This window comes from Schistocerca serialis, chromosome 9 (assembly GCF_023864345.2).
Source record: "Schistocerca serialis cubense isolate TAMUIC-IGC-003099 chromosome 9, iqSchSeri2.2, whole genome shotgun sequence".
In the NCBI taxonomy this organism is placed as follows: domain Eukaryota; kingdom Metazoa; phylum Arthropoda; class Insecta; order Orthoptera; family Acrididae; genus Schistocerca; species Schistocerca serialis.
Window position 1 is genome coordinate 384374783 of NC_064646.1, and position 24975 is coordinate 384399757.

The 24975-nt window shown below is 42.9% G+C and overlaps 1 protein-coding gene across 1 annotated transcript in view; it reads right to left on the minus strand.

Annotated features, from left to right (window-relative positions):
• LOC126419629 (uncharacterized) overlaps positions 1-24975 on the minus strand; it is a 182520-nt gene that overhangs the window by 16893 nt on the left and 140652 nt on the right. Inside the window, exons 8-10 of the mRNA XM_050086817.1 lie at positions 22811-22912; positions 10189-10374; positions 4932-5055 (exon numbers count right to left, since the gene is read on the minus strand). Coding sequence (XP_049942774.1) covers positions 4932-5055; positions 10189-10374; positions 22811-22912 — 412 coding nt within the window. The remainder of the gene's footprint in view (positions 1-4931; positions 5056-10188; positions 10375-22810; positions 22913-24975) is intronic.

Genomic DNA, 24975 nt, shown 5'->3' on the forward strand with positions numbered 1-24975 from the left:
ACTAAACTGACATGAGGCGTAAGCACATCCACAGACTGACGACTATCAGGTGGTATTCAGGAAGAGAAAATCTGAAACCTCAAAACCATACTACACATCAGACGCTGCCGTAATACTATAGTCACATTTCCGGATTTCAATAAAAGCTTATGTTCAAATGTGTGTACCTGAATTCCTAAGGGACCAAACTGCGAGGTCATCGGTCCCTAGACTTACACATTACTTAAACTAACTTACGCTAAGAACAACACAGACACCCATGCCCAAGGGAGTACTCGATCCTCCGGCGGGAGGGGCCGCCCAATCCGTGACATGACACCTCAAACCGCGCGGCCACACCGCGCGGCGTAAATTCTATGATTCTGTTGACAGACAAACGTTGTTCAAAAACCCAGAACAATTACGAGTCGATAGAAAAACCAGAGCCATTATCTAGGAAACATAACCGGCAAAAGTGACATTCGCGAGAGAAGGGTAGAACTCATTTGAAATTCACACGGAGTCCAACAAGGAGGCAGCTTATCGCAATTTTTGTTCAGTATCGTACTGGAAAAAATTAATCAGAGAATAGGGAAACCACGCCAAAGTTATTCAAATTGGAAAGGAAAAAGGAAAAAGAGTCACTGTGAAATGCTTGGGATTTGCCGGTGAATAGGCTACATTAACCAACAAAGAAGATGTAGCTAAGGTAGCAGTAGAGAAACTACATGAAATATCCTGTAAAAACGAATTACTAATTTCCTAACAAAAACTCAGTGCATGAACACCAAATCAACCGGAAAACTCCTACTGAAAATACAGTATGGAAAAATCACACAGGTCCCTCACGTCAAGTACACAGGAGAAACTATCCAACCCCAGGACTGAACACAATCTTCAATACAGAAAAAATATTCAAACTACAATTGGCGTACTACCACAATACACTTTTGTTTTACGAGAAGCCTTGTATGTGGCAGAAACCACTGTAATTAGAGGAATGACAAATTTCATGACGAAGAGAAACAAGAACTAAAAGTTCTTAGAAAAATCTACGACATTGTTCTGTGAGACAGAACTTGGGTCAGGCGACCTTTAAAGGAACTTTATGAACATACAATCAGTGTATGAGAAGACGTCAACAGAATGAGATTTTCACTCTGCAGAGGAGTGTGCGCTGATATGAAACTTCTGTAAAGTTTGGAAGGTAGGAGACGAGGTACTGGCAGAAGTAAAGTTGTGAGGACGGGGCGTGAGTCGTGCTTGGGTAGCTCAGTTGGTAGAGCACTTGCCCCCGAAAGTCTCGGTCCGGCACACAGTTTTAATCTGCCAGGAACTTTCAAGACGTCAACAGTTCTACAGACACATACGTAGGATGAATGAAAAGAGGCTTACTATGAAAATTAAGACCAGCTGGATGAAAGAAACACAAGACTTGCAACAACTGAAAAATTCAGAATATGGAATTGAGAACAGAAAAAATTCAGAAATATAATCAGAAACAAGAAACCCTGAACAAGCCTCATCGAATGACACAACGGGGAGGAAATGGACAGACAGCAGGAAGGAAAAACTCAGTGGATTAATGAAGAGGTATTGGGGAGAAATGAAAAGGAGAAAACAAAATGAAGCTGTGATTGGCTGAAGTTCACACGATCTCTAAAAGGGACATAATAGATATATATGGTATTCGTATTATAGAGATACAATTAAAATCTCGAAAACGACGCAACGTACAAAACAAAAATATTCTAGATGAAGGTGAAAAGTTAATATTAGTAAAGGGAACATGTGTCTGTGCTACAACTTGCCACCTCCTAACCAACCGTCATGCGTGGGTGGGATCAACATTATATTTTCAAATGGGAACACCCCGTTTTTATTGCAGATTCCGATTCTACAGCACAAAATAGGTACAGTTTACTTAAAGCATTATTTTTCATTCGCGGTACGTGGTGCTGCAATGGCCAAATATCTAGTATGCCCCTTTATGCAATTAAGAACCGACACGTTTGGTTTTAGATTTCATTTATGATGTAAATGTAAAACTTTGTATTCTAAAGATTTATATTAATGTCCTGAATTTACTTTAATCTGCCAAATTTGATTATACAGTTCATTACAGTTAGCTAAGTTAGCATTTCCAATATCTAGTTAGAAACTGCGGTTAGTGTGATCCAGGAACAACAACTTGGTTGAAAGTTTTCTGTTCCCATTGGGGTGTTGATAACGGTGAGCCCCCTTGCCTCTCACCATTGGGGGCGTGATTTCGGTGAGTATCCATGGCACGCTCGTCTGTCGATATCACTTCATAAACAGTTTACCTTATTGCAGTGGTTGTGGCTTGTATTCTGCCGATAGCTGCACAGTGCCCAGTACGATAATTATGGCAGTTGTATGAAAACACACACCGAAATCAGTCACTGTGATTGCGGGTTTCGAAGGTGGCTTCCGAAATCAACGATTCGAATGGTTTGGGGGCACACCGCAATCAAACCTGACGGGAACAGAAAATTACGTTACCATATTTGCCTGAGAAGTCAGTGTCTAACCATATTATATACACTGTAGAATCACATTTGCCACGCTCTCGTAACGTTTGAACATCAGTATCTAACGTTAAAAGTAAAACGCTTACATTTACGTAGTAAATGAAATATAGAATCAAATGCGTCGATTCTTATTTGCCAAAACAGGCACACTTTATACTTATCAGTTGCAGAGCCGTCTACCACGAGTGGGAAAAAATAATTTTGAATAAACCATACGTATTTTTTGGCATAGTATCCGAATATGAAGTAAAAATTGGGAGTTCCCACTTGATAATACAAAGTTGACCCCGCCATGCGGAAGTGGTTGTTAGGATGTGGCTAATTGTAACTCAGATAAATGTCCCTTTTACCAACATCAACTTTTCACCTGCAACATTTTGTTTTGTACGGTACACCCTGTAGCTGGCTCATGTTAAAACAGACAGCATACATGTATATGTAATGATTGTAACCAGATCGCTACACAGTGAGCTGATCACATCGCTTACACCTTCACAGCGAATCGATGGCGGTCACTGTTCTGCTGAAATTGTACGCTAAGGTGAGAAGGCGAGACATGAATTTTATTTAGCTCCATACGACAGTGTTGTTAAACATGCATCTTAACAGGACCAGCCCTGAAAAACGAAGTTGGACGTCCTCATCATCTTTGAAATGCAAATACAGCCCATTGCTAGTATTCGGAACAGAGAAGTCTGAAACGAGCGTCACAATGTGATTGCGATTTAGCGAAATGTGTTCCAGATAAGACAGCAATAAAATACTCTCATTCAACTTATTCGGAGTGCCGCTCATATTCAGGCGAGGAGACAGCGTGAACGGAATGTTATCTGGTAGGATGTAAAAACTTACTGATGACTCGGCGAGAAAGAAGCGAGAACTTCAGTGGCAGCATCAGTCTTGTTTCTTTTGCGTCAAACTACCTACATGACGTTTTTGCGTCGATCGCAAATACATCTTTGTGCTACCAACCATCCACTACCATTGTGTTGATCGATTTTGTTGAAACTTTTCATAGCGTAAGGACACAGTTCAACATCAAAACCCAGTCCCGTACTAATACACTAAGACATATAGGCCCTCAGCCTAGCAAGTAGCAAGCATAGCAAGATTCAGAATTAGCTCGAAATAAAAAAATAAATGGCCTTAAAAATTGCTGTCATATTACTTTTCAACATGCTTCGCTTTCCTTGACACACAATTGCAGCATTGATCTTGTACGCCTTTCCAAAAACTTAGACGGAAAAATCGTCCCATTCCCCTGAATCGACTGAACATCCTCAAAATTTACCCTCTTGACAGCAGGTATGAGTATGGGGAAGAAGGCGGCCCGGTTGGCCGTGCGGCTTTCCGGGCGGGAAGAAGCGCCTGGTCCCCGACACGAATCCGCCCGGCGGATTTGTGTGGAGGTCCGGTGAACCGGCCAGTCTGTGGATGGTTTTTAGGCGGTTTTCCATCTGCCTCGGCGAATGCGAGCTGGTTCCCCTTATTCCGCCTCAGTTACACTACGTCGGCAATTGCTGCACAAACAAGTTCTCCACGTACGCGTACACCACCATTACTCTACCACGCAAACATAGGGGTTACACTCTTCTGGTGTGAGACGTTCCCTGGGGGGCTCCACCGGGGGCCGAACCGCACAGTAACCCTGGGTTCGGTGTGGGGCGGCGGAGGGGTGGAGTGGACTGCCGTAGTCGTCGTGGGGCTGCGGCGGGGACGGAGCCTCTCTGTCGTTTCTAGGTCCCCGGTCAACATACAATTCAATACAATACAATGAGAAAGAACATGAAGTCTGCTGGAGGACCAATCCAAGAATATAGAGGATGTTCAAGTATCCCACTTTTGGCCAATAACTGATGCACGAGAACTCTACTGTGGCCCGGAAAACAGTGATTAAGAATAAACATGCAAATCTCGTTAATCGAAATTGATGTTTGCCAAACTCTTCTAAAAACAGCTGATTAATAATATCAGTCACCGCTGCAATTTAATGAGGCGTTTACTGGTTTCGATCCTTATTGGCTATACGTTGATGTTTACAGCTTTGTTACACTGCTACGAGAATACAGCTGAACTTTAAAAAGTAGTATTGTTGACGCGCTACGCTTGTTCGAGTAAAGATGCCACTTTTTCCTCGTGCAAAAATTGTATCCTGCTCCTTACTGAACCGACTGGGTATGTAACAGTTGCGCGTATAAGCTGCCTGATGTCATGCAGTTTAACATCTTTGACTGTGCTTTCAAAAAAACTCCACTTCGGCTGTTAATTGTTGGAGTGATAACATCTTGAAAATCTGAGGTCAGAAACCTGAACAGCCTACGTAGAGTCATACCCATACGTGTCTCAGTAAAAGGCACGACCAGATAATGTGTTTGGCGGAGAAAAGCGAGCGCTAGGTACCTTGAAGATGTCCATGTGGAGTCCTCGCTCATTGTCCCAGGTGAGCAAGCGGTGGTAGTTGTACACCTGCTGACAGCGCGACTCCACGTTGTCCGGTAGCAGGCCGCAGCTTTCACGAGGCTTTCTGTCAGTTACAACAACACACCTTGTCAAAAATGCATGCAGTTACTATGTGAAAAGTACTGTACATTCTACATTTGACACAAGGCACTTGTCATGTCACGCACACTTCCCCCTACGGATCTACCCGCCTTGAGCAAAACAACAAAAAATTTCTTTTCTTTTCTTCACCCATACATGTTTTAGAGTTGTTTAACCATCTTAAGTGGATTGGTCTTTCTGTCGAACAGCACGTAAATGTTGCCTGAAAATAGGTGTAGTTTTGAAAGTTTGATTATTATATTCAAAAATTCAGACCTTAATTGCCTAAACTACTGTTTATACCATTGTGTCTTCAAACATACATTCATGGAGAAAAATAATGAAGTGTGATTCTCTTATGATGAAATTTTTACAAAACATTTTTATTGTTAAAGCAAACACAGACACAAAAAGTAAGTTTTCATGAAAAGAACCCAAGATGAATGAATGCTTACGTTTATGATAATTTTTATTTTATACTGATGTCAATTTAGTGGGGTTTGTTATTGATCATATCTTTGCTCTGACACCTTATTCAGCTGTTACCGAAGTCGAAATCCTTAAGTCACTTTTTATTTGGTCATCATTAGCGAAAGACGTGTCTGTTGCTCTTATGCAGAGCGTAAGTACTCGACTTCGGTAGAGGATCTTCCGCTCTGCAAACGTTTTCTCCTCTTTCTTGGCCTCTTCCTGTACTGTCCTCTTCCATGATGTCCTTGGTCTTCCTCGATTCCTTCTACACTGTGTGTCTCAGCAGAAAACTAGAGAACTCGTCTCTGAAATTCATTCTTGTTTTGTTATCATTTCAATGAAGGAATCTCCCTTATAACTCCCTCCGCTTCGAGTCTCTCCCGCTCCCTCCTTCCCACCTTCACCCCCCCCCCCCCCCACTGTCACAAACATGCTTTTTTACGTCTTCAGTATGTGTCATTATCAATCTTTCCCTTTCATTAGTAAATATGTACCATAAACTTTTCTCCTCAGTTCGAATAAAGTCCCTCTTCATCACTTATCCAACCCACTCTTCAAATCTTCAGCCTCTTTCTGTATTGCTACCTTTCGATAACTTCTACTTGCCTTTGTTAGTACTCTTTGTTGTTCTCTTCACATCCTTCACATGCATACAGTGCTACACTCGAGACAGATACTTCCAGAAAAAACTTCCTTACTCTTCAATTAATATTCAAGGTTAACATTAATCTTTTCTTTTTCAGTAGAGATTTTTATTGTCATTGTCAGCCTACATTCAACATCCATTTTACCTATGCTACTGTCTGTTCCCAAACAACAAACCTTGTCTACCGCATTTAGCGCTGAATTTCCTAACCTTATCCATCTGGATTACCTTAGTTAACTCCAGCTCACTCCCCCTTGTTCTACTTTTGTTGATAATCATAACCTGTTTTCAGGAGCATCTATTCCGTTCACCTGACTTTCCAGGTCCTTTGGGCCTCTGTGTAAGGTGTAGGCAAATCCAACACCTTCCATGAAAACCCTGACATGATAAGCAAATCCGGTAGTATGTCACATAGCTCAGAATAAATCGTGACATTAAATTAACCAAAGTAATACGAGTAACGAGTGAGCAAATGGAATACCACAGACTAACACAAGAATGCCTAAATGCATGTCATACCTTCCCACCCTGAGACAGACACAGTTCCGAGGGGAGAAACGAGAACAGAAGCCGAGAGCAGAACCATGTTAAGCTAGAAGGCCCTACGATAAGGGACGAACTGGACACCCACGTCGCCAGCTAACCACTAGGACCACCCCAGCTGCAAGTTTTAGCGTAAGACTTTTTCGCGTCTCTGTTACGTCAGGACCACCCCCCAGCCCATGTTAAAAGATAGAGCCCTCCAAAAGAACAGTATAGATCTTACGATAACACTAAAAAGACCACACCAGCTGCAAGTTTTAGCGTGAGACTTTTTCGCGTCTCTATTACGTTGCAAACTTTAAAAACATTGCCCCACCACGAAAAGTATAACGTTTCTCATTGGATAGACAGAATTTTTGTAGGCGGAGCTTAAGGTTAACATTGAGACCCTGACTGGTCAGATGAAAACACAGCCAGATAGTTTTTTTAAACCAACTTCGGTAAATTGTAGTAAGGAGAAGTTAGAAGGGAGTTGCTTCCGAGTCGGCGAGGTGAGCGGAGCTGTGTTGCCCGCCGCCCCCTGACGAACACCGACAAGGTAATGAACGCACGCGATGCCGCATAACAGTGCATAAAGCTTCACTCAGAACTGCAGAAGTCTCATCTGTTACACCCCCTTTTTGCGTAATACTAGTGTTGATCGTCAATTAAAGCTCATGGTGTTCACATTTGCCACTTGAAGTAAAAATCTGAAACGCAATGATTTTTCTGTTATATAGTTATTGAGAAGCCACATCAGCCACTGTAATTTACGACAAGTTAGATAAGTAATTAAAGATAATTGAGGATCACTGTAGATCATTTTGATAGTTTTCTTTTTTGTGAAAATTTATACCTAGATTATAGATGTGATATGGCATAGGTCATCCTTCAATCCATTGTAGAACTTGGAAACCCACTCAGGGAATATTCGTTCACATTTTTGTTGAACGTAGTTGGTTTTTACCATCATGTATTAAAACATTTACTTTTATCAATAGTGCAATTTATAAACAATGTTTTGAGAGTAGAATAAAATTTCCAATGGTAAACTTAACTGCTTTTTCGACGTTATTTTACCAGCTAACTAAAAATAGGAAAGCCTTGAACCCCTTCCACTAAATTTAGTTAGTATTAAGATTCTTTTACAGGGAGTGCAGTGGAGCTGACGCTGAAATCATTAAGTATTTGATTATATCATCGCTAGTCTCACTGAGCTCTTCTGAATTCTACATGTCATGTGTGGTCTGGCGTCTCCTTACCAGCAACAGGTCCCAGGTTCAAACTAGTCAATTCCCTAAAAAACACGCTCAGAGCGTCGTTGCGCGAAAGTGGTAGGGAAGCACGATATAGAACAAACAGACACCACGCAGAATGTTAGATCTGATGGAATGACAATGTCATCGGAATTGTTAACCATTCTCTCTGAACTTTAATTACTTTTCCCGGTTTTGCAATAGCTATCTTTACTACTTGTTCTGTGTACAGACTGAATGACACAGGAGATCTGCTACAGTTCTTTCGCACTCGGTTCCCAATTACAACCTCTCTTTCATTTATTATGATTTTTATAACTACAGACTGCTTTCTGTACAAGTTTCAGATGTCCCATCACTCTCTATGTTTAGCCTCAATAAGTTCAGAATTTCAAAGAGTGTGTCCGAGTAAACTTTTAAATATTTTCTCCTCAATAATCTAAAATAATTTTTTAGGGTGAACAACAAGTCATTTTTTCCACTAATACGACGCCCATCCGTTTGTTAAATCAAATTTATTAGAAATTTCTTAAAACTACACCTACGTTTACGTCTTTCCATAATCACCACTCTGATTTATGGAAATGATCCAACAGCCCATTTATGCCCCCTTGCTGATTGAGTCATGGTGATGATTTCACTGGCGATATTTAAAAAACACTTCCCAGTTTTAAGATGTTCACTTGCTGCTTGTCTCCTGTAGCTCAGATTGTCAGGATCAATGGGAACAGGTGAAAATTTGTGCCGGACAGGTACTTGAATCAGGATTTTCCGCTTTACGCGAGTGGTCACTTTAACAGCCTCGGTCATTCGAGCACTCTTCTTTTCTGACCCAAATTCATTCCCAGCCTGTTACCATTGACGTAGCGGAACCTGCCCATGAACCGCTTAATCTCAGTCCCTGATTACATTAAGCGATCGGGTATTTGTAGATCACGGCGACCAACCTGATGTGAACTTCGAGTAAGGGGTTCATGGGTAAGTGTCAGTGACTAACAGGCTGGGAATTTGGGTCGGAAGGAAAGCGCTCTCGGATGGCCGAAACTGTTAATGCGACCACTCTCCTAAAACGGAAAATCGGGGTTCGAGACCTGGTCCGCCACAAATTTTCACGTGTTCCCATTGATACGTTTCATGCGTCGAAAGTCATTAAAGCCTCTGAACGATTAGTTATATCGCAGTTGGACTGAACACTGTGTCCGTTCATTCTGACATGTATAGAGTTGTGGAATGCAAGAGAATTTGAGTGGTATGTGTATTTGTTTGGCATGTGCTGCCGCCGAGTAGGTATTTGTGCAACCCTGACGGTTGCGTATCCAATGTTCTAACTTGCTTTTTCAGGAGGTTGTTACTGTGGTGAGCGTTTGGTATTCTGATGCTCCAATTTGGAATGTAGATGTCTGTCAGAAACGTAGAATCACCCATTGAAAAAAAATTGGCAACATCTCCACATCCTTTAGATTAAATCAGAAAATATGGACTTTAATTACACATACGCATCGGACAAACACACAAATGTTCATCAGCTGCGAGAGCTGTACTGGTGGACGCACAGTACGGCCAGTCTCGAGCTACTTTAGTGTTTCACAGGCGACGATAGTGCGAGTCACCAGTGCAGCTATACCTGCCACGTTGCTCTCCTTCATGCAAATGGCTGCTATGGTAACCCAGTTCTCATCTTTATCTATGTAAGTGCGAAGTCAAACTTAATTTGACGACAAGCAACGGCCCACTGAATCATTGCTTATACGTAACTGCTACGTAGTAATTCCGCAGTCAGTTTCAACATCATAAGCATAATCAATTATTACGTGGTTCCGCTATTTGTCATGAAATTAAATTCAACCTGGCACTGATGAAAAGTAATGTAGATGGAGGTCAGAAATGGGTTCCAGTTGCACTCTTTCAAGTGGACAGCGGCAGTCGGCAGGTATAACAGCGTTGGAAAAGATTTCACCACGAAATATCGTCGCCTGCGAGAGCCCAGCGTCGTCGGAGACTGGAGTGCTACTTTTCTGCGTCGGGCAGCTCATCTCTTGCAATTGATAAATCTTTCTATATCCAAGCGAGATGCTATACGTGGAGCTAATGCCAAATTTGCTTCAATTGGTGACACGTAATAAGATGCAGACGCCTTTGTACATACAAAAATCATATTATGGTTCGACGTAATGCAGTTAGATGGAGGGACGTGACGAAGTACGCTCGGCCGACTACTCACAGGCAGAGGTCGAGTCGCAGCGTCTGGGTGTACTCGCCCACGTTGACGACGAACTTCCACTGGCCGCTGGTGGCGCGAGCCCGCCGCGGCCTGGCCAGCTGCGTGCGAGACGCACACAGCGACACCGTGCCGGACTCAGACGTCTGCGATGACGTCAGCGCCGCGGCCAAGGGCGAATCCGGTCGTCTGAAATCAGCACACGTCGAATGGGATAGTCATATCACATAGCGATGTAAAGTCATGGGCCCAGCGAATTCCAAATAAATGGACGGTTTCACAAGCCCATATTTTCACCAACATTTGATGCAAGCACGCTCGTCGGCCACTGAAAGAAATTTTGGAGGGAATAAAAATACACTCATGCTCATAAATTAGGGATAATTGCAGAGTGTGATGTCACACAACGTAGCACTACACAAAACTGGCGCTAATAGCATAGGCACATGGGGAACACACACGACACAGATCTGTAAGTCCGCGGTATTGATGATAAGTTGAGAAAACCGTACGGAAACACATGTGCTACAAAACGCCACTGTTTCCTGCGCATGTACCCCTACATCGATATGGGATATGATCACCTTGCACACGTACACAGGCCGCACAACGAGTTGGCCATCAGCTCCTGGGGTATAGCCTCCCATTCATGCACCAGTGCCTGTCGGAGCTCCCGAAGTGTCGTAGGAGTTTGAAGACGTGCAGCGATACGTCCACCGAGAGCATCCCAGACGTGCTCGATGGGGTTTACGTGTGGAGAACAGGCAGGCCACTCCATTCGCCTGATATGTTTCAAGGTACTCCTCCACGACGGAAGCTCGATGGGGCCGTGCGTTATCATCCGTCAGGAGGAAGGTGGGACCCACTGCACCTCTGAGAAGGCGGACATACTGGTGCAACATGACTCCTGATACACCTGACTGTTACAGTTCCTCTGTCAAAGACGTTCGGGGGCGTACATACACCAATCATAATCCCATCCCACACCATCAAACCACGACCATGCAGGTCCCTTTCAATGACATTAAGGGGCTGGTATTTGGTTCCTGGTTCACGCCACATGAAAACCCGACGAGAATCACTGTTCAGACCATATCTGGACTCGTCCGTGAACATAACCTGGGACCGATGTTCCAATGACCACGTACTGTGTTTTTGAGACCAGGGTTTACGGGCTCTCCCATGACCAGCGGTCAGTAGAATGCACCTTGCAGGTCTCCTGGCGAATAAATCATGTCTGTTCAGTCGTCTGTAGACTGTGTGTCTGGAGACAACTGTTCCAGAGGCTGCTGTAAGGTGCCGAGCAAGGCTACCTGCAGTACTCCGTGGCCGTCTGCGGGCACTGATGGTAAGATATTTGTCTTCTTGTGGTGTTGTACACAGTGGATGTCCAGTACTGTGGCGCCTGGACACGTTTCCTGTCTGCTGTAATCGTTGCTATAATCTTGAGATCACACTTTGTGGCACACGAAGGGCCACGACCTGCTGTGTTTGACCAGCCTCCAGTCGCCCTAGTATTCTACCCCTCGTAACGTCATCAATATGTGTTATTTGAGCCATTTTCAACACAGAGTCACCATTAGCACGTCTGAAAACGTCTGCACACTTACTAACTGCACCGTACCAACACACCTCTGCTTATGTGGACTGCCTCCAGCGCCACCGTGCGACGACCGCAAGTCAAATGCACCGCATGGTCATACCCCGAAGTGATTTAAACCTGCAAACCGCCCACGAGAGCGTTGTTTTACCGTGTACCAGCATTATCCTTAATTTATCAGCATGAATGTATAACAACTACACAAAATGAAAACTCTGCCTCCACTGAAAGAGGCATCCATTTTCTGAGACGTTAATGGCCATTACCGATAGTGATGAGGTTCCGCGAAGAACGTATCACTTTCAGTGATAAATGGATACAGTGATGAGTCATAACATTATGATCATTGCTCACCGCGAGATTAAATACCGCTTGGTGATACTGTGGACACGTGACCCTGGAAGGAAATTATATACGAGGGCTATTCGGAAACCAACGAACGGTAGGTCTCGAAATGGAAACGACAATGAAAATCAAAACTGTTTTATTTGCAACATTTAGCTACAACTTCGAGCTACTTATCTCGTTATTCGCCGATCCGACTTAGACGTTTGTCGTAGCGTTGTATCAACTTTCAAATATCCTCGTTGCAGAAGGCAACCGCCAGTGCTTTCCGACAATTCTCTACGCTGGCCTACAGCTCTTTGTCTGTGCCAAAAATGTTGGCTTCATAGCCAGCGATTCATGTGAACAGAGCTGAAACTCAGAGGGAGACAATTACGGGCTGTATTGTGGGTGATCAACCACCCCCATAGTGGTATGTTCATTGCCTCTGCAGAATGCGGCTGAGAATTGAAGGGCTTATTTTTATAGTGCTACAAGTCCATTACCTCCACTTTTCTGCCTATAATGGTTCTGAAATTAGTGATCCAAACAAACAGATAGAAAATTCATCTCTAGCAAGAAGCCATATGCTTGAATATTTCTGGTATCTCAGCTGCAGTTTTTTCAGCGCTCATTTAACGTTAGGACTCTGTATCTCACAATGAACAAAAATGGACTTGTAACACTATTGAAATAAGCCCTTCAATTGTCTTGAATAAGAAAGCTCACAACAGTTATGTATTGTTGACTTCATAGCTTCAGACGAAATTTCTCACCAGACCCTCGTACTTGGCGGGAGACAAGGTATCTTTATGTGCTCCCTGTGTGCTCAGAACTGAAAAGAACCGACGTGACGTGATCGGCGGGCGTACTAGAGACACTGCCGAACACACCTGTGCAAAACGTCATCGGATTTTCACTGTGGTTTCCATTTCGCTACCGATCGTCACTTACTTTCCGAATAAGTGAAACAAAGTGAGATTCCATGACATAAGTGACTTTAAAAAACTGACAGATGGTTATTGCTCAGCGTCTTCAAAGGAACGTCTCGGAAACATGTGAAGCTGATCGGCTGTTCGTGTGTTGCTTCTGTAGTTCCATGCAATCTGTGGCACTATGACAGCTACGGACACTGTCAGCATTACTGCGGACCATTTCCATCTCTTCATACACGATTTCTTCCTCAACGTACGTGACAAGGCCACAATCGTGCCACCGTAATTTGAGGAACATGATAGGAAACTCGTGCTGATGCCTTGGCTATCAAATTTGCCTCATCTTGACCCGATATGACACATCTGATACGCTATAGGACGTCAACTCCCCACCCACAAAACACTATACTATAATTTACGGGAATTGTTGCTTGTGCAAACATATGGTGCCACATTCCTCCATAAACCTACCAAGGACTCGTCGAATCTATGTCACGCAGATTAACTGCTGTATTGCTTTCCAGAAGTGGACCACCATTCTATTAAGCAGGTGTTCAGGACGTTTTGGCTTATCAGTGTACTTCATTTATCGGGAAGGACCAATGGGTATAAATCTAGGTCGTGGTGATCAGAATATTCGTGCCCTCTCAATGAGATGAAACGCGACAGTGCAAAAGAAGTGTATTTTCTACCGATTTTGTAATATGTGTGCCAGTCTTCTTTTCATTCAGCAAGAGGACTAACTATGGGTACATATAACAAGGCAACTTCGGCGATAGTTAACGTAACAATTCGCTCTGGTGAAGAAGAAACAGGTTATCTTATGCATCTGCCTCATACCAAAGTGTATTACACATCTTGTATTACACATTTTCAGTTGACTGCTTGTTAAGGAGTGTCTAGGCTCGTAATAAATCGGTACGCGAGCGTCAGCCTTGAGATAGGGACTATTTGTGTTCCCAACAGAAGAATAGTCTTACTGTCACAACACTAAGTACATGATCAAAGTATGAATAATACACTCTTCCTCCTGCTTAGCTATATGGAGTAAATCTGGTGGTTCTTTTTGCATTTGATGTGCTGTACGGTTGACCTTTAGGGCCCTATGGACATACTGTTAGTTCATGGGCGGTTCCTTAGAAAAACCCCAAAAATGATTTTTTAGTATATTCGCGTACCAAAACCGAGCCGAGGAATACAAGACGGCTATACACAGCAAATGGTTAAAATTTTTACGATATGTTCCGAAGATCCCTTTCTCAAGCAGCCTTGAAAATTTCCTTTATATCTTTTCTGTTTCCGATACGCAGAGGTTCACAGTTATCCTACTTGACACGTAAAATACGAACGTGAAATCCACTGTGAGGAGAAAGTATAGTTTATAAAGTGGCTTCGCATGGAGGATATGCTGTAAAGTATCACCGTTATCATCAGATGGATTCTCGGAAGAATATGGAAAATTTCTGGGCACATAAAATCCGGTCTGAGACGTAAAGTTTTCCGTTACTTCCACTTCACATGAGTTAAGTACCAAAATTTTAATTTCCCTTAAACTTCTTTTCATGTGAGTGACATGTCCTACTTTTGCAGGCAAAAGAAGGGAACAGGCGGGAAAATGCTCGCTTCGGAGCACAAAAAGGAGAATACGCTCTTGTTTAAATGACTAACGCCAAATTCTGTCTTCCTCTGCGCCTTTAAAAATGTTCGATAAATTTTGGGCATGCGAACATATTCGCTCTTTTTTATGCTGGAAGAGAAGGAGACAGTGGCAGTGGGGAAGAAACGGAAAAGTAATAAATACTGGAAAAGAGAAAACAGTGGTTGGGGTATAGAAAGAGCGCAGGAGACAATGTCAGAGTGAGAGAAAGACGGGGACACAGTGGCAACGGAACATAATTGGCAGTGATAGAATAGTGCTACGTAAAGAGTGAAGGAGGCAGTGCCATGGGAGAGGAATAAAGAGAGCCAGTGACAATGAGAGAGAGAGAGAGAGAGTCTATGACAATGACAACGGGGAAGAGAGAGGTAGTGACAGTGAGAAGAGAGAACAGCAGTGGGGAGGAAGGAATGAGGTGATAGCAGTGAGAGAGAGTGAGAGTGACAGTGACAGGAGACTGTAGTAGTAGGCCAAAACGACGGAGACTGTGGCTGTGAGACAGGGAACAGTGACAGTTACTGAGACACAAAGAGAGGATGACAACGAGTTGGGCTGAGTGAGTGACTGAGAATGAGCAAGTGAGAGTCGATAGGTATGAACGACCCGCAGCAGTCGACTAGGGGGTGTGGTAGAGTTACAGTTAGCGGAGCTTATGGGAACGACAGGTGAGCTGCATATTAAAAAAAGGACGAATATGACTGCATGCCAAAAAAATTTGGGAAAGATTTTAAAGGTGCTGATGACGGTTGAATGAAGCAGCTTTTACCGCACTTTTCAGGAGCATATTCGCCTTGTTTGTGCTCTGATAGGAGTATTTTTCCGTTGGTTTTACTATTATACTACTTCTGTAACCGTATACAGCCACAACAAAATCGTACTCTCATTTAACTAAAATAAATTAATATCTGCTGGAAGTGTGATTATTTAATTATGATATTAACTTCGTAAATTTGTAAGAAATTTCCTGAGCCATTTAACTACGACATAGTCAACATAAATAGTAAGTAGACTGTGCAGTAGTATACACCTTCATCTAACACATACAGATAACACAACCTGTAATGCACTGCACATCAATTGGAGTATAACATATGTTCCTATTCAACGTAGTTCGTATCACGCTAAATCTCAGGCGAATGTCCGACATTTAAGGTACGTCATGTCCTTTTTTTTAATAATTATTTTTAATAATTATTTAATTTTTCTATTCTCGTAAAATTTGTCTTACTACTTTCTCTTTCACATTCTGCGAGAGGTCATATGGAATTTAACGCACTGAAGTCCTGTCCAGGAGGAGTGGGGCTCAAATCCCACCTGAACCTCCAAATTTGCGTATTCCTTGCCTTCCCTAAATTGATTAAAGCTAACATTTTCTAAGGTTGGAATTTAATTTCAGTAAGTTTCCGATGTGCTCATCAGAGATAGAGCAAGTTACGTTACTGTAAAACAATCTTTGGTCTTGTTTTGATACTGTCTTTGCCTCTGCGCAGTCTGATACAGTGTTAATTGAAGTGTGGTACGTGACGGACGTATTCAGTAGTGCTCTGTTGGTTTGTGATTGTGTGTGTTACATGAAGAAAGAGTTATTGGTAAGTACAGAAAGGATGAATATAGTGTACATGTTTAAAGGCGGAAAGAATATAAATTTTGAATAATGTTAGTTTTTAGAAAGAAGAAGTATGAGGTAAATTCCAGCAATGCGCAACTAGTTTGTCGGAGTGATTATTGTCAAGTATTTAACTTTGTTCACATGCTCAGAGCGACGAGAAAGACCACATCACTTTCCAAAATCATGCATTAACATATCAACTGATTAAGCTGCTTGGTTTTTATATAAATTCTCTGTAAACTTCGTACCCTTTTTAAATCATTGATCACTTTCTTAACCATAGTATTGTTCAGACCAATGTTATGTGGGAAGATATCATGCAGTATTATTCTGTGTTTTCGAATATATACTTCATTCTAAAATAGCTGTCTTAGAATATTATTTCATAGGAATAGTTACTGCCCCCACCCTACAGTTTGTTGTTACGCATTAGCACGTGCAGCCGTTTGAATGTGTATTTAGAAACAGAAACCTAGTTTAGCCGCTGCCTGCTTGCTGTTTGCTGTTGTGCTTTCGAGAAATCTGCGACAGTGTTGTCAAGACGCGAGGTAAGTGGAAATTTTGATTAGGGCCAGATAATTGTTTTACTTCCATCGCGCATTTAATATAAAGGCAAGTTGTACTGAGAACAATTACAGTTCATTTCTGATTAGGTTTTGTTTAGACAAGGGTTAGCATACGAGTTGGATAACAATTTTATAATATCTAGGCTTTTTATAGAGCGGGAGGCAAATTTGGCTTAAATTTGAAATGGAAACACATAAAGATGAACTAACAGCTGAAGTGGTTACTTTCAAAAGAGTACGACCGATTCCTTTTCCTATCATTGGTTAGTTCCAGGCTGTGCATTTCCGGAAACATCTTAGTCGAGGTGACAGTTAAACCATAATTTCCATTCCTTTCTTCATCATTGCACAACAATTCTAACTGAAAGTCCTCTCACAACACGACACACAATGGAGGATCTGGAATTCGAGTCGAGGTATTAACGAAGTCTGTGGACAAGGGAGTCGCACAGACATGACAAACAAATAGCAGTGACGTGTCAGGTTTAAAACAGGACACTTATGATCGGTGGGGTTTAGATGTCGAGACGATTTACGGAAAACATTCACCTTATATCTGTTATAGCCACCCACTGCTTACGTGCGATCATTACAGCTTTTCACATTGATGGTCATGGAGAGTTCATTCTCTAAAATATCCTCTTGCAAGGATTTCGAGAAGTTACCTGCCAGCACAGCCGCGCGCGCGTTAGCAGGCCGTTTCCGGGATTCGGGGAGGCGCGCCGGGTATGGATCGAATTCGCCAGGAGGATTAACGACGAGGACCGGTGTTGGGGCCAGCCTGGATGTGGTTTTTAGGCGGTTTCCCTCATCCTAACTAGATGAATACTAGGCTGGTACCTACGACACGTCTGAGTTACACGATTCACAAACACTTCAAAAATGTTCAAACACTTTCCCATGGGATAAGAACAGGTGCAGTGAAACTCCATCCTGGGGACGTGTTGGCGACAAAAAGGGCATGTGGCCAGCCTCTACTGCTAACATTGCCATAGCCAGCACAACATGCTGATCCTATGAAGACGCGTGGTAAGGCCAGGAAAAATAAGTTTTGGGAGCATTTATATCATTAATTTCATTCAAGTGTTCGTTTCTCCCGCGCGCCGTTCGAGAGTGGAACGGTAGAGAGACAGGTTGAAGGTGGTTCATTGAACCCTCTTCCAAGTACTTTATTTTGAATAGCAGACAATCACGTATATTTGGATGTAGGGTACAAATCGCTTTTTAGGAAACGAGCGGCAGCTCTTTCACACGCTTTTCGAGTGTCTGCAGTGGGCAAAGGAGATTAAAAACGACACTGAAAGTCGAAACCCCAGAAAACGGAACCGGTGCTTGTCCCAGATAAGAAACCGTGTTATGAAATGTCCACTACAGACCGTTGCAAATCGTTACTCACGAGCAGTTCTGTGGCAAGCGGAGTAAACAGCCGTTGTCCAGACGAGACGCCACGAAGAAGACACGCCCTGTTACAATGTTTCTCGGATAATGTCCACTTGAAACGACAATTATTTCCATTAGCGATTTTCTTCCGGAGTTTCTAATTTCACCGAACTTTTCATTTCCCTATGAATCTTCGTAGTCGTATTATTTGTCGTCCGTTCTGTAAACGACGTTTCTCGCAAATGAATTTAAATACAGATATTTGACCTGTCGATACCATCCGTCTGTTTTCACTTATGACCTCATTAACATAGCAACGTAAATCACTCATCGATATCAATTGTTCTGCGATGTTACAAGAGACTAACAGGTTGTGTCGTAATTTCAGTTTCGCTTATTCACGTACGTCTTCTGTCAGCAGTACAGGCAGGAATGTGTTCTGCAACGAATATTCGATAAAAAAAAAAATGACACGAAAATGGATCAGGACATATGTCGATAGCGTGTTCTTTGAAAAGGCGTTCGATAGCTGTGCAGTGTCGCGCCTTGATAGTACAAGGCTACGAAATGCGGAAGCAGAAAGACGTCTCTCTATCAGACACAGCTAAATACTTCAGTCTTAACGAGCCGAAAACGATAGACGGAAAGTAATTACGGGCAGCCCTAAGGGAGCTGTATTGTCATTGCTCACTAAACAAGATGAATAGCAAGTAAGAAGACACACTTCAGCAGGAGGTTCTTAATAAGAAAATAAACTAGGAATTTCATATCAGCTTACGTTCGGAAATTTCTAGAATGTTCCATGATACATTCATTAGCTTTTCTTTCTCTCCTAGCAAGTTGTAATACCTATTTCACCGCTAATCACTGATAAACCTTCAGGTCTTGAACGGTTTTCGCATTAATAGTTCATATTTCACAGATACAAGTCAAAACATGTAAGAGTCTCGTAGCAGAAATTTAGTTTTGAATTTTTGTTTATTTTAGTAGAGGGACTCCAGAGCAATTTTACTCACATCTCTGTTTCCTTTCCTGTGGAGCTGGTTACTGTCTTCAGCTAAATACGGAACTTCACCAACTGGTTCCATGATTTAACTTTTAATTTGTTTCATTTTCTATTCTCTGTATTGACTATATAATATTTTGCTCTCATTATAATTAATTATGAGGCCTCATTTTAAAATTGCTCTATTAAATTTATCCATTAGTTGCACAAGTTAATCAGCTTTAGAGGCAAACAGTGATAAATTGACAGCGATAAATTGTAAGGAAAACGAAAGAGGTTCAGCCACGACCTGTTAAAACGTATTCCCCCTTCATTTTTTTCGTTCTAACCATCTGGAAATCTCATGTGGGGCTATTTAAAATAGTATTGGTAAAATGAAACTCCATGTACTCTTTCAATTCTTTACGAGATCCAGGGGAGCTGTTGCATTGAGACACACACACACACACAGCATTTTAAACCTATTTCTTCAAGGACTAGTAGTACAGATTTTGTTGAAATTGAGTCAAAGGCCACAAAGAGGTAATTTACGTTCGTCGCTCCGTTGAATCATTGTTCATGTCTCCCAGACAATCCAGTGTATCATATTCATATCATATTCACTGTCACAACTAGCTTTTTTCTTTGTCTAATTAAAATGCACTGTAGTTTCTATGCCCTTGGTAAGAATTTTAATGGAAATCTTGTGATGTATGGCGTGACTTATCTGTCTCTTTTCTCCCGAAGTGGAGCCATTAGAGAATTGTCTTAATTACAGGGAACTTCGTCCACAGACAATGTGAAAACAGTAAAATATGGCGTTTCAGTCTTCGATCGCTATTCTTTACTTTCAATTACCGGTTTCGGGCTAACTGCCCGTGTTCAGATCATACATTGTCGTCATATGTCATATGACGGCGAACCGAGTGTTCTGTACGGACAAGTTACTCTGTAACTACAATATATGATCTGAAGATGGGCAGCTAGCCCGAAACCGGTAATTGAAAATAAAGAATAGCGATCGATGACTGAAACGCCATATTTTATTTAATGAACGATCGCGGAATTCCCATTGAGACAATCATGTCTAGTTTTGATAAAAATGTGAAAACAGTTCCATCCGTTTCCTGTAGATAGAGATCCGCAGTTTCAAATATTTCCTTTCTCCTGCGAATACGAAAATTTTTGTTGACACCGACCTACATAAGAAGAAACGATCACTACGATAAAATAGAGCTCGTACGGAAAGATATAGGTATTCGTTCTTTCCGCGCGCTATACGAAATTGGAATAATAGAGAATTGTGAAGGTGGTTCGATGAACCCTCTGTCAGACACTTAAATGTGATTTGCAGAGTATCCTTGTAGATGCAGATTTGTAAAAAATCATGTTGCACAACGTCAACTGTCTTGAAAATCTTTATTATTACCGCGAGGTTCGATTGTTGGTAATTATTACCAGGCACAAGAAAATTTTCAATTACAGTGTTTGTCTGGACACGTGTATGAAATTCCATCTCTATACAGCATGAACTGAAGAACAGAACACTCGATATTTGCAAATTGTTGGCTTACCGTCGCTGTTAGATGAATCGTCCATGACTTATTGCTAATCAAATCAGCTGAAGATGTGTGACATGAATCCTGACAAATTCCATCAGTCCTTCATTGCTTCAGCCTGTGTCTCAGATATTCCCTAACGACGAAGTAATTTTACGTCGCCCCACGTATTGTCCCACTTACCGCTGCAATTGCTGATGAACCACGAACTGACAAACGTGTAATCATGTGCATGCATTGTCGTACTACCTGTTTCCTACCGACTCAGTCAACTTGACCAATTTCGAGCATCGACTGGCTGTTTCAGGGGTACGAATGCAGGAGACATCTTCTAATCCATTGCTGATGAAACTTAGCCAGGCATTGTAAGCCCAGGTTAAAAAAATTGCTCAACAAACAAACTGTTTCATAATGAGATGCAGATGATTGACGTGTTGAAGCGAAAGATGTCAGAGTGTTCAAGGTGTTCAACTGCTTTGATAACAGCGTCTATTCTGCACTCATGCTCATAAATTAAGGATAATTGCAGAATGTGGTGCCACACAACGTTGCACTACAGAAAACTGGCGCTAATAGCATAGGCACATAGGGAACGCACGACACAGATCTGTAAGTCCACGGTATTAGTGATAGTTGAGAAAACCGTCCCGAAACACATGTGCTAAAAACGCCACTGTTTCATGCGCATGTACCCCTACATCAATATGGGATATGATCACCATGCACGCGTACACAGGCCGCACAACGGGTCGGCACAATCTGGATCAGGTGGTCAGGCAGCTGCACGGGTATAGCCTCCCATTCTTGCACCAGTGCCTGTCGGACCTGCTGAAGTGTAAAAGGGTTTGAAGACGCGCTGCGATACGTCGACCGAGAGCATCCCACACGTGCTGGATGGGGTTTTGGTGTGGAGAACAGGCAGGCCACTCCATTCGCCTGACACCTTCTGTATCAAGGTACTCCTCCACGATGGCAGCTTGGTGGGGCCGTGCGTTATTGTCCATCAGGAGGAAGGTGGGACCCACTGCACCCCAGAAAAGGCGGACATACTGATGCAAAATGACGTCCCGATACACCTGACCTGTTAAATTCCTCTGTCAAAGACATACAGGGATGTACGTGCACCAATCATAATGCCACCCCACACCATCAAACCACGACCTCCATACAGGTCCCTTTCTAAGACATTAAGGGGATGGTACCTGGTTCCTGCTTCACGCCAGATGAAAACCCGACGAGAATCACTGTTCAGACCATTTCTGGACTCGTCCGTGACCATAACCTGGGACCGCTGTTCCAATGACCATGTACTGTGTTCTTGATACCAAGCTTCATGGGCTCTCCTGTGACCAGGGGTCAGTAGAATGCACTTTGCAGGTCTCTGGGCGAATAAACCATGTCTGCTCAGTCGTCTGTAGACTGAGTGTCTGGAGACAATCGTTCCAGTGGCTGCGGTAAGGTCCCGAGCAAGGCTACCTGTAGTACTCCGTGGGCGTCTGCGGTGAGATATCGGTCTTCTTGTGGTGTTGTACATTGTGGGTGTCCCGTAATGTAGCACCAGGACATATTTTCTGTGCTGCAATCGCTGCCACAATCGTGAGACCACACTTAGTGGCACACGGAGGGCCCGTGCTACGACAAGTGTTTGACCAGCCTCCAGTCGCCCTAGTATTCTACCTCTCATAGCGTCATCAATATGTGACCTTTGAGCCATTTTCAAGACTTAGTAACCATTAGCACGTGTGAAAACATCTGCACACTTACTCGCTGCACCGTACTCTGACATGTACCAACACACCTCTGCTTATGTGGACTGCTGCCAGCGCCACCGTGCGACGACAGCAGGTCAAATGCGCCGCATGGTCATACCCCGAGGTGATTTAAATCCGCAAACCTCCCACCAGAGCGTTGTTTCACCATGTATCAGCATTATCCTTAATTTATGAGCATGAGTGTAGCATCTGTAGTGAAGTACCAGCACAGAGGACGAGTCCAGACCGTATGTCCTACCTGTCTGCAGTGGGCGTCGGCGAGGTGGAGCGCTGGCCGCTGTCCAGCAGCATGGCGTCCATCGAGCCCTGGCTGCGCCGGATGCTCGCCAGGATCGCAGAGCTGCAACACACAACACAGAACGTCTCACCACTGCGCTCCTTAACAGTACCTTTACCATTCAAGTGATTAGTCGTTGCATATCTACGTACAATGAAACTTCTTTGGTTCTGCTATGATACACAGGGTGACACACGGAAGACAGGCGGTTTTGAACTGCTGAGAGGGCGGTGGTGGGAGAAGATCATGATGGAGGTAGTCCTTCTCCACACAATAAACCATTTCAGTTACAGTGGAGCAGTGCAACATAGTTTGTGCGTGTATGACCGTTTCCTTAGTAGCGGTGAGTCTGTTGCAGCTACAAAGCGAATGCTCCGTGCACAATTCAGTCTCGTAGACACGGAGCTGTTCCGAGGCGTAAGACAATCCTTAGAGGGGTGGAACATTTCGGATCAACTGTTAACATAATGAACAAGAAGAGTTCATACGCGAGACGCAGTGGAACGGCGCCAGAAAATGTCACAAGGATAAGGGAAGCGACAGAAGCCCAGGACGCTCAACCGGACGTCATGCTAGTCAGCTAGCAATGAATCGTGAATCGATTACACCAATTTTGCACACACTTAAATCCCATCCGTACAGACTTAGTGTTGTGCAACAGCTGAAGCCAATTGATTTTTCTGTACCAGGAGACTTTGCTTGCAGAATGAAAGCGATTTTCAGTGCTAATATGATTTTATTGATGAGCGATGAAGCTCTTTTTCATTTAAACGGGATCGTCAATAACCGAGATCTGCATTCCTGGGCTCCTGAGCATTCACACCTTATTGATAATTATGATGATGATGTTTGGTTTGTAGGGCGCTTAACTGCGCAGTTATCAGTGTGCGTACAAATTCCCAATCTTTGCTCAGTTCAATATCGCCACTTTCATGAATGATGATGAAATTAGGAGGACAGCACCAACACCCAGTCATCTCGAGGCAGGTGAAAATCCCTAACCAAGTGTCCTTTACACTCTGAAAAAGTCACAGCCCAATGTGCTCTTGGCTCTTTCGGCATTATTGGACCGTATTTTTTCGCAGAAAATGGGGCTGCAGTCACTGCTAATTCGGCCCTATACATCCATATGCTTGAAATATTCTTCAAACGCAGTGGAACGCCGCCAGAAAATGTCACAAGGATAAGGGAAGCGACAGAAGCCCAGGACGCTCAGCCGGACGTCATGCTAGTCAGCTAACAATGAATCGTAAATCGATTAGACCAATTTTGCACACACTTAAATCCCATCCGTACAGACTTCGTGTTGTGCAACAGCTGAAGCCAATTGATTTTTCTGTACCAGGAGACTTTGCTTGCAGAATACAAGCGATTTTCAGTGCTAATGTGAACTGAGAAGACGAAGAATTCCTTTCAAATATGTTTGGTACCAGCGATATGGCGCTATATCAGAGACCACGAACGCTTCAGTGGCAGTTTTTCGACGCACGTTTCCTGGACAGACTATCTCATGTTTTGGCAATGTTCCACGGCCTGCCATATCTCGAGACTTACCACTGTGTGACTTTTTTCTGTGGTGGTACGTCAAGAGCCATGTCTATAACCAGACCAGTTGAAGAATGCTATCATTCAAGATATTGCTGCAATACCTGCAGAGACATTGGTTCGTGTGATGCGAGACTTGGACAAGAGACTTGAATCGTGCATTCGAAATGATGAACATCACCTCGACGACATTATGCTTCACAAAATACGTCTGCCTTACATTGCAAAGCAGATAATAAGCTTTAATCTAATGTCAATAAACATAAATTAATTTTCAGATTGACCGAGTATTCTTTATTAAAAAAAACCATCTGTCTCCCGTGTGTCACCCTATACGTTCATCCCGTTAATTATCGTGTATAAAACTAACCAAGTCTCCAAATTCTAGATCAGAATAATACACAGGAGAATGAAAATGAAAAGTGAGTATCTGTTATCAGACTATCAGCGTGACTTCAGGAAAGATAAATTCACGGGAGAGACAATTTTGACGTTACACGTAACAGTAGAAGCAAGACGAAGACTCACCACACTTTCATAAGATTCAAAAGACGAGGAAAACGTCCGACCACATAAAATTG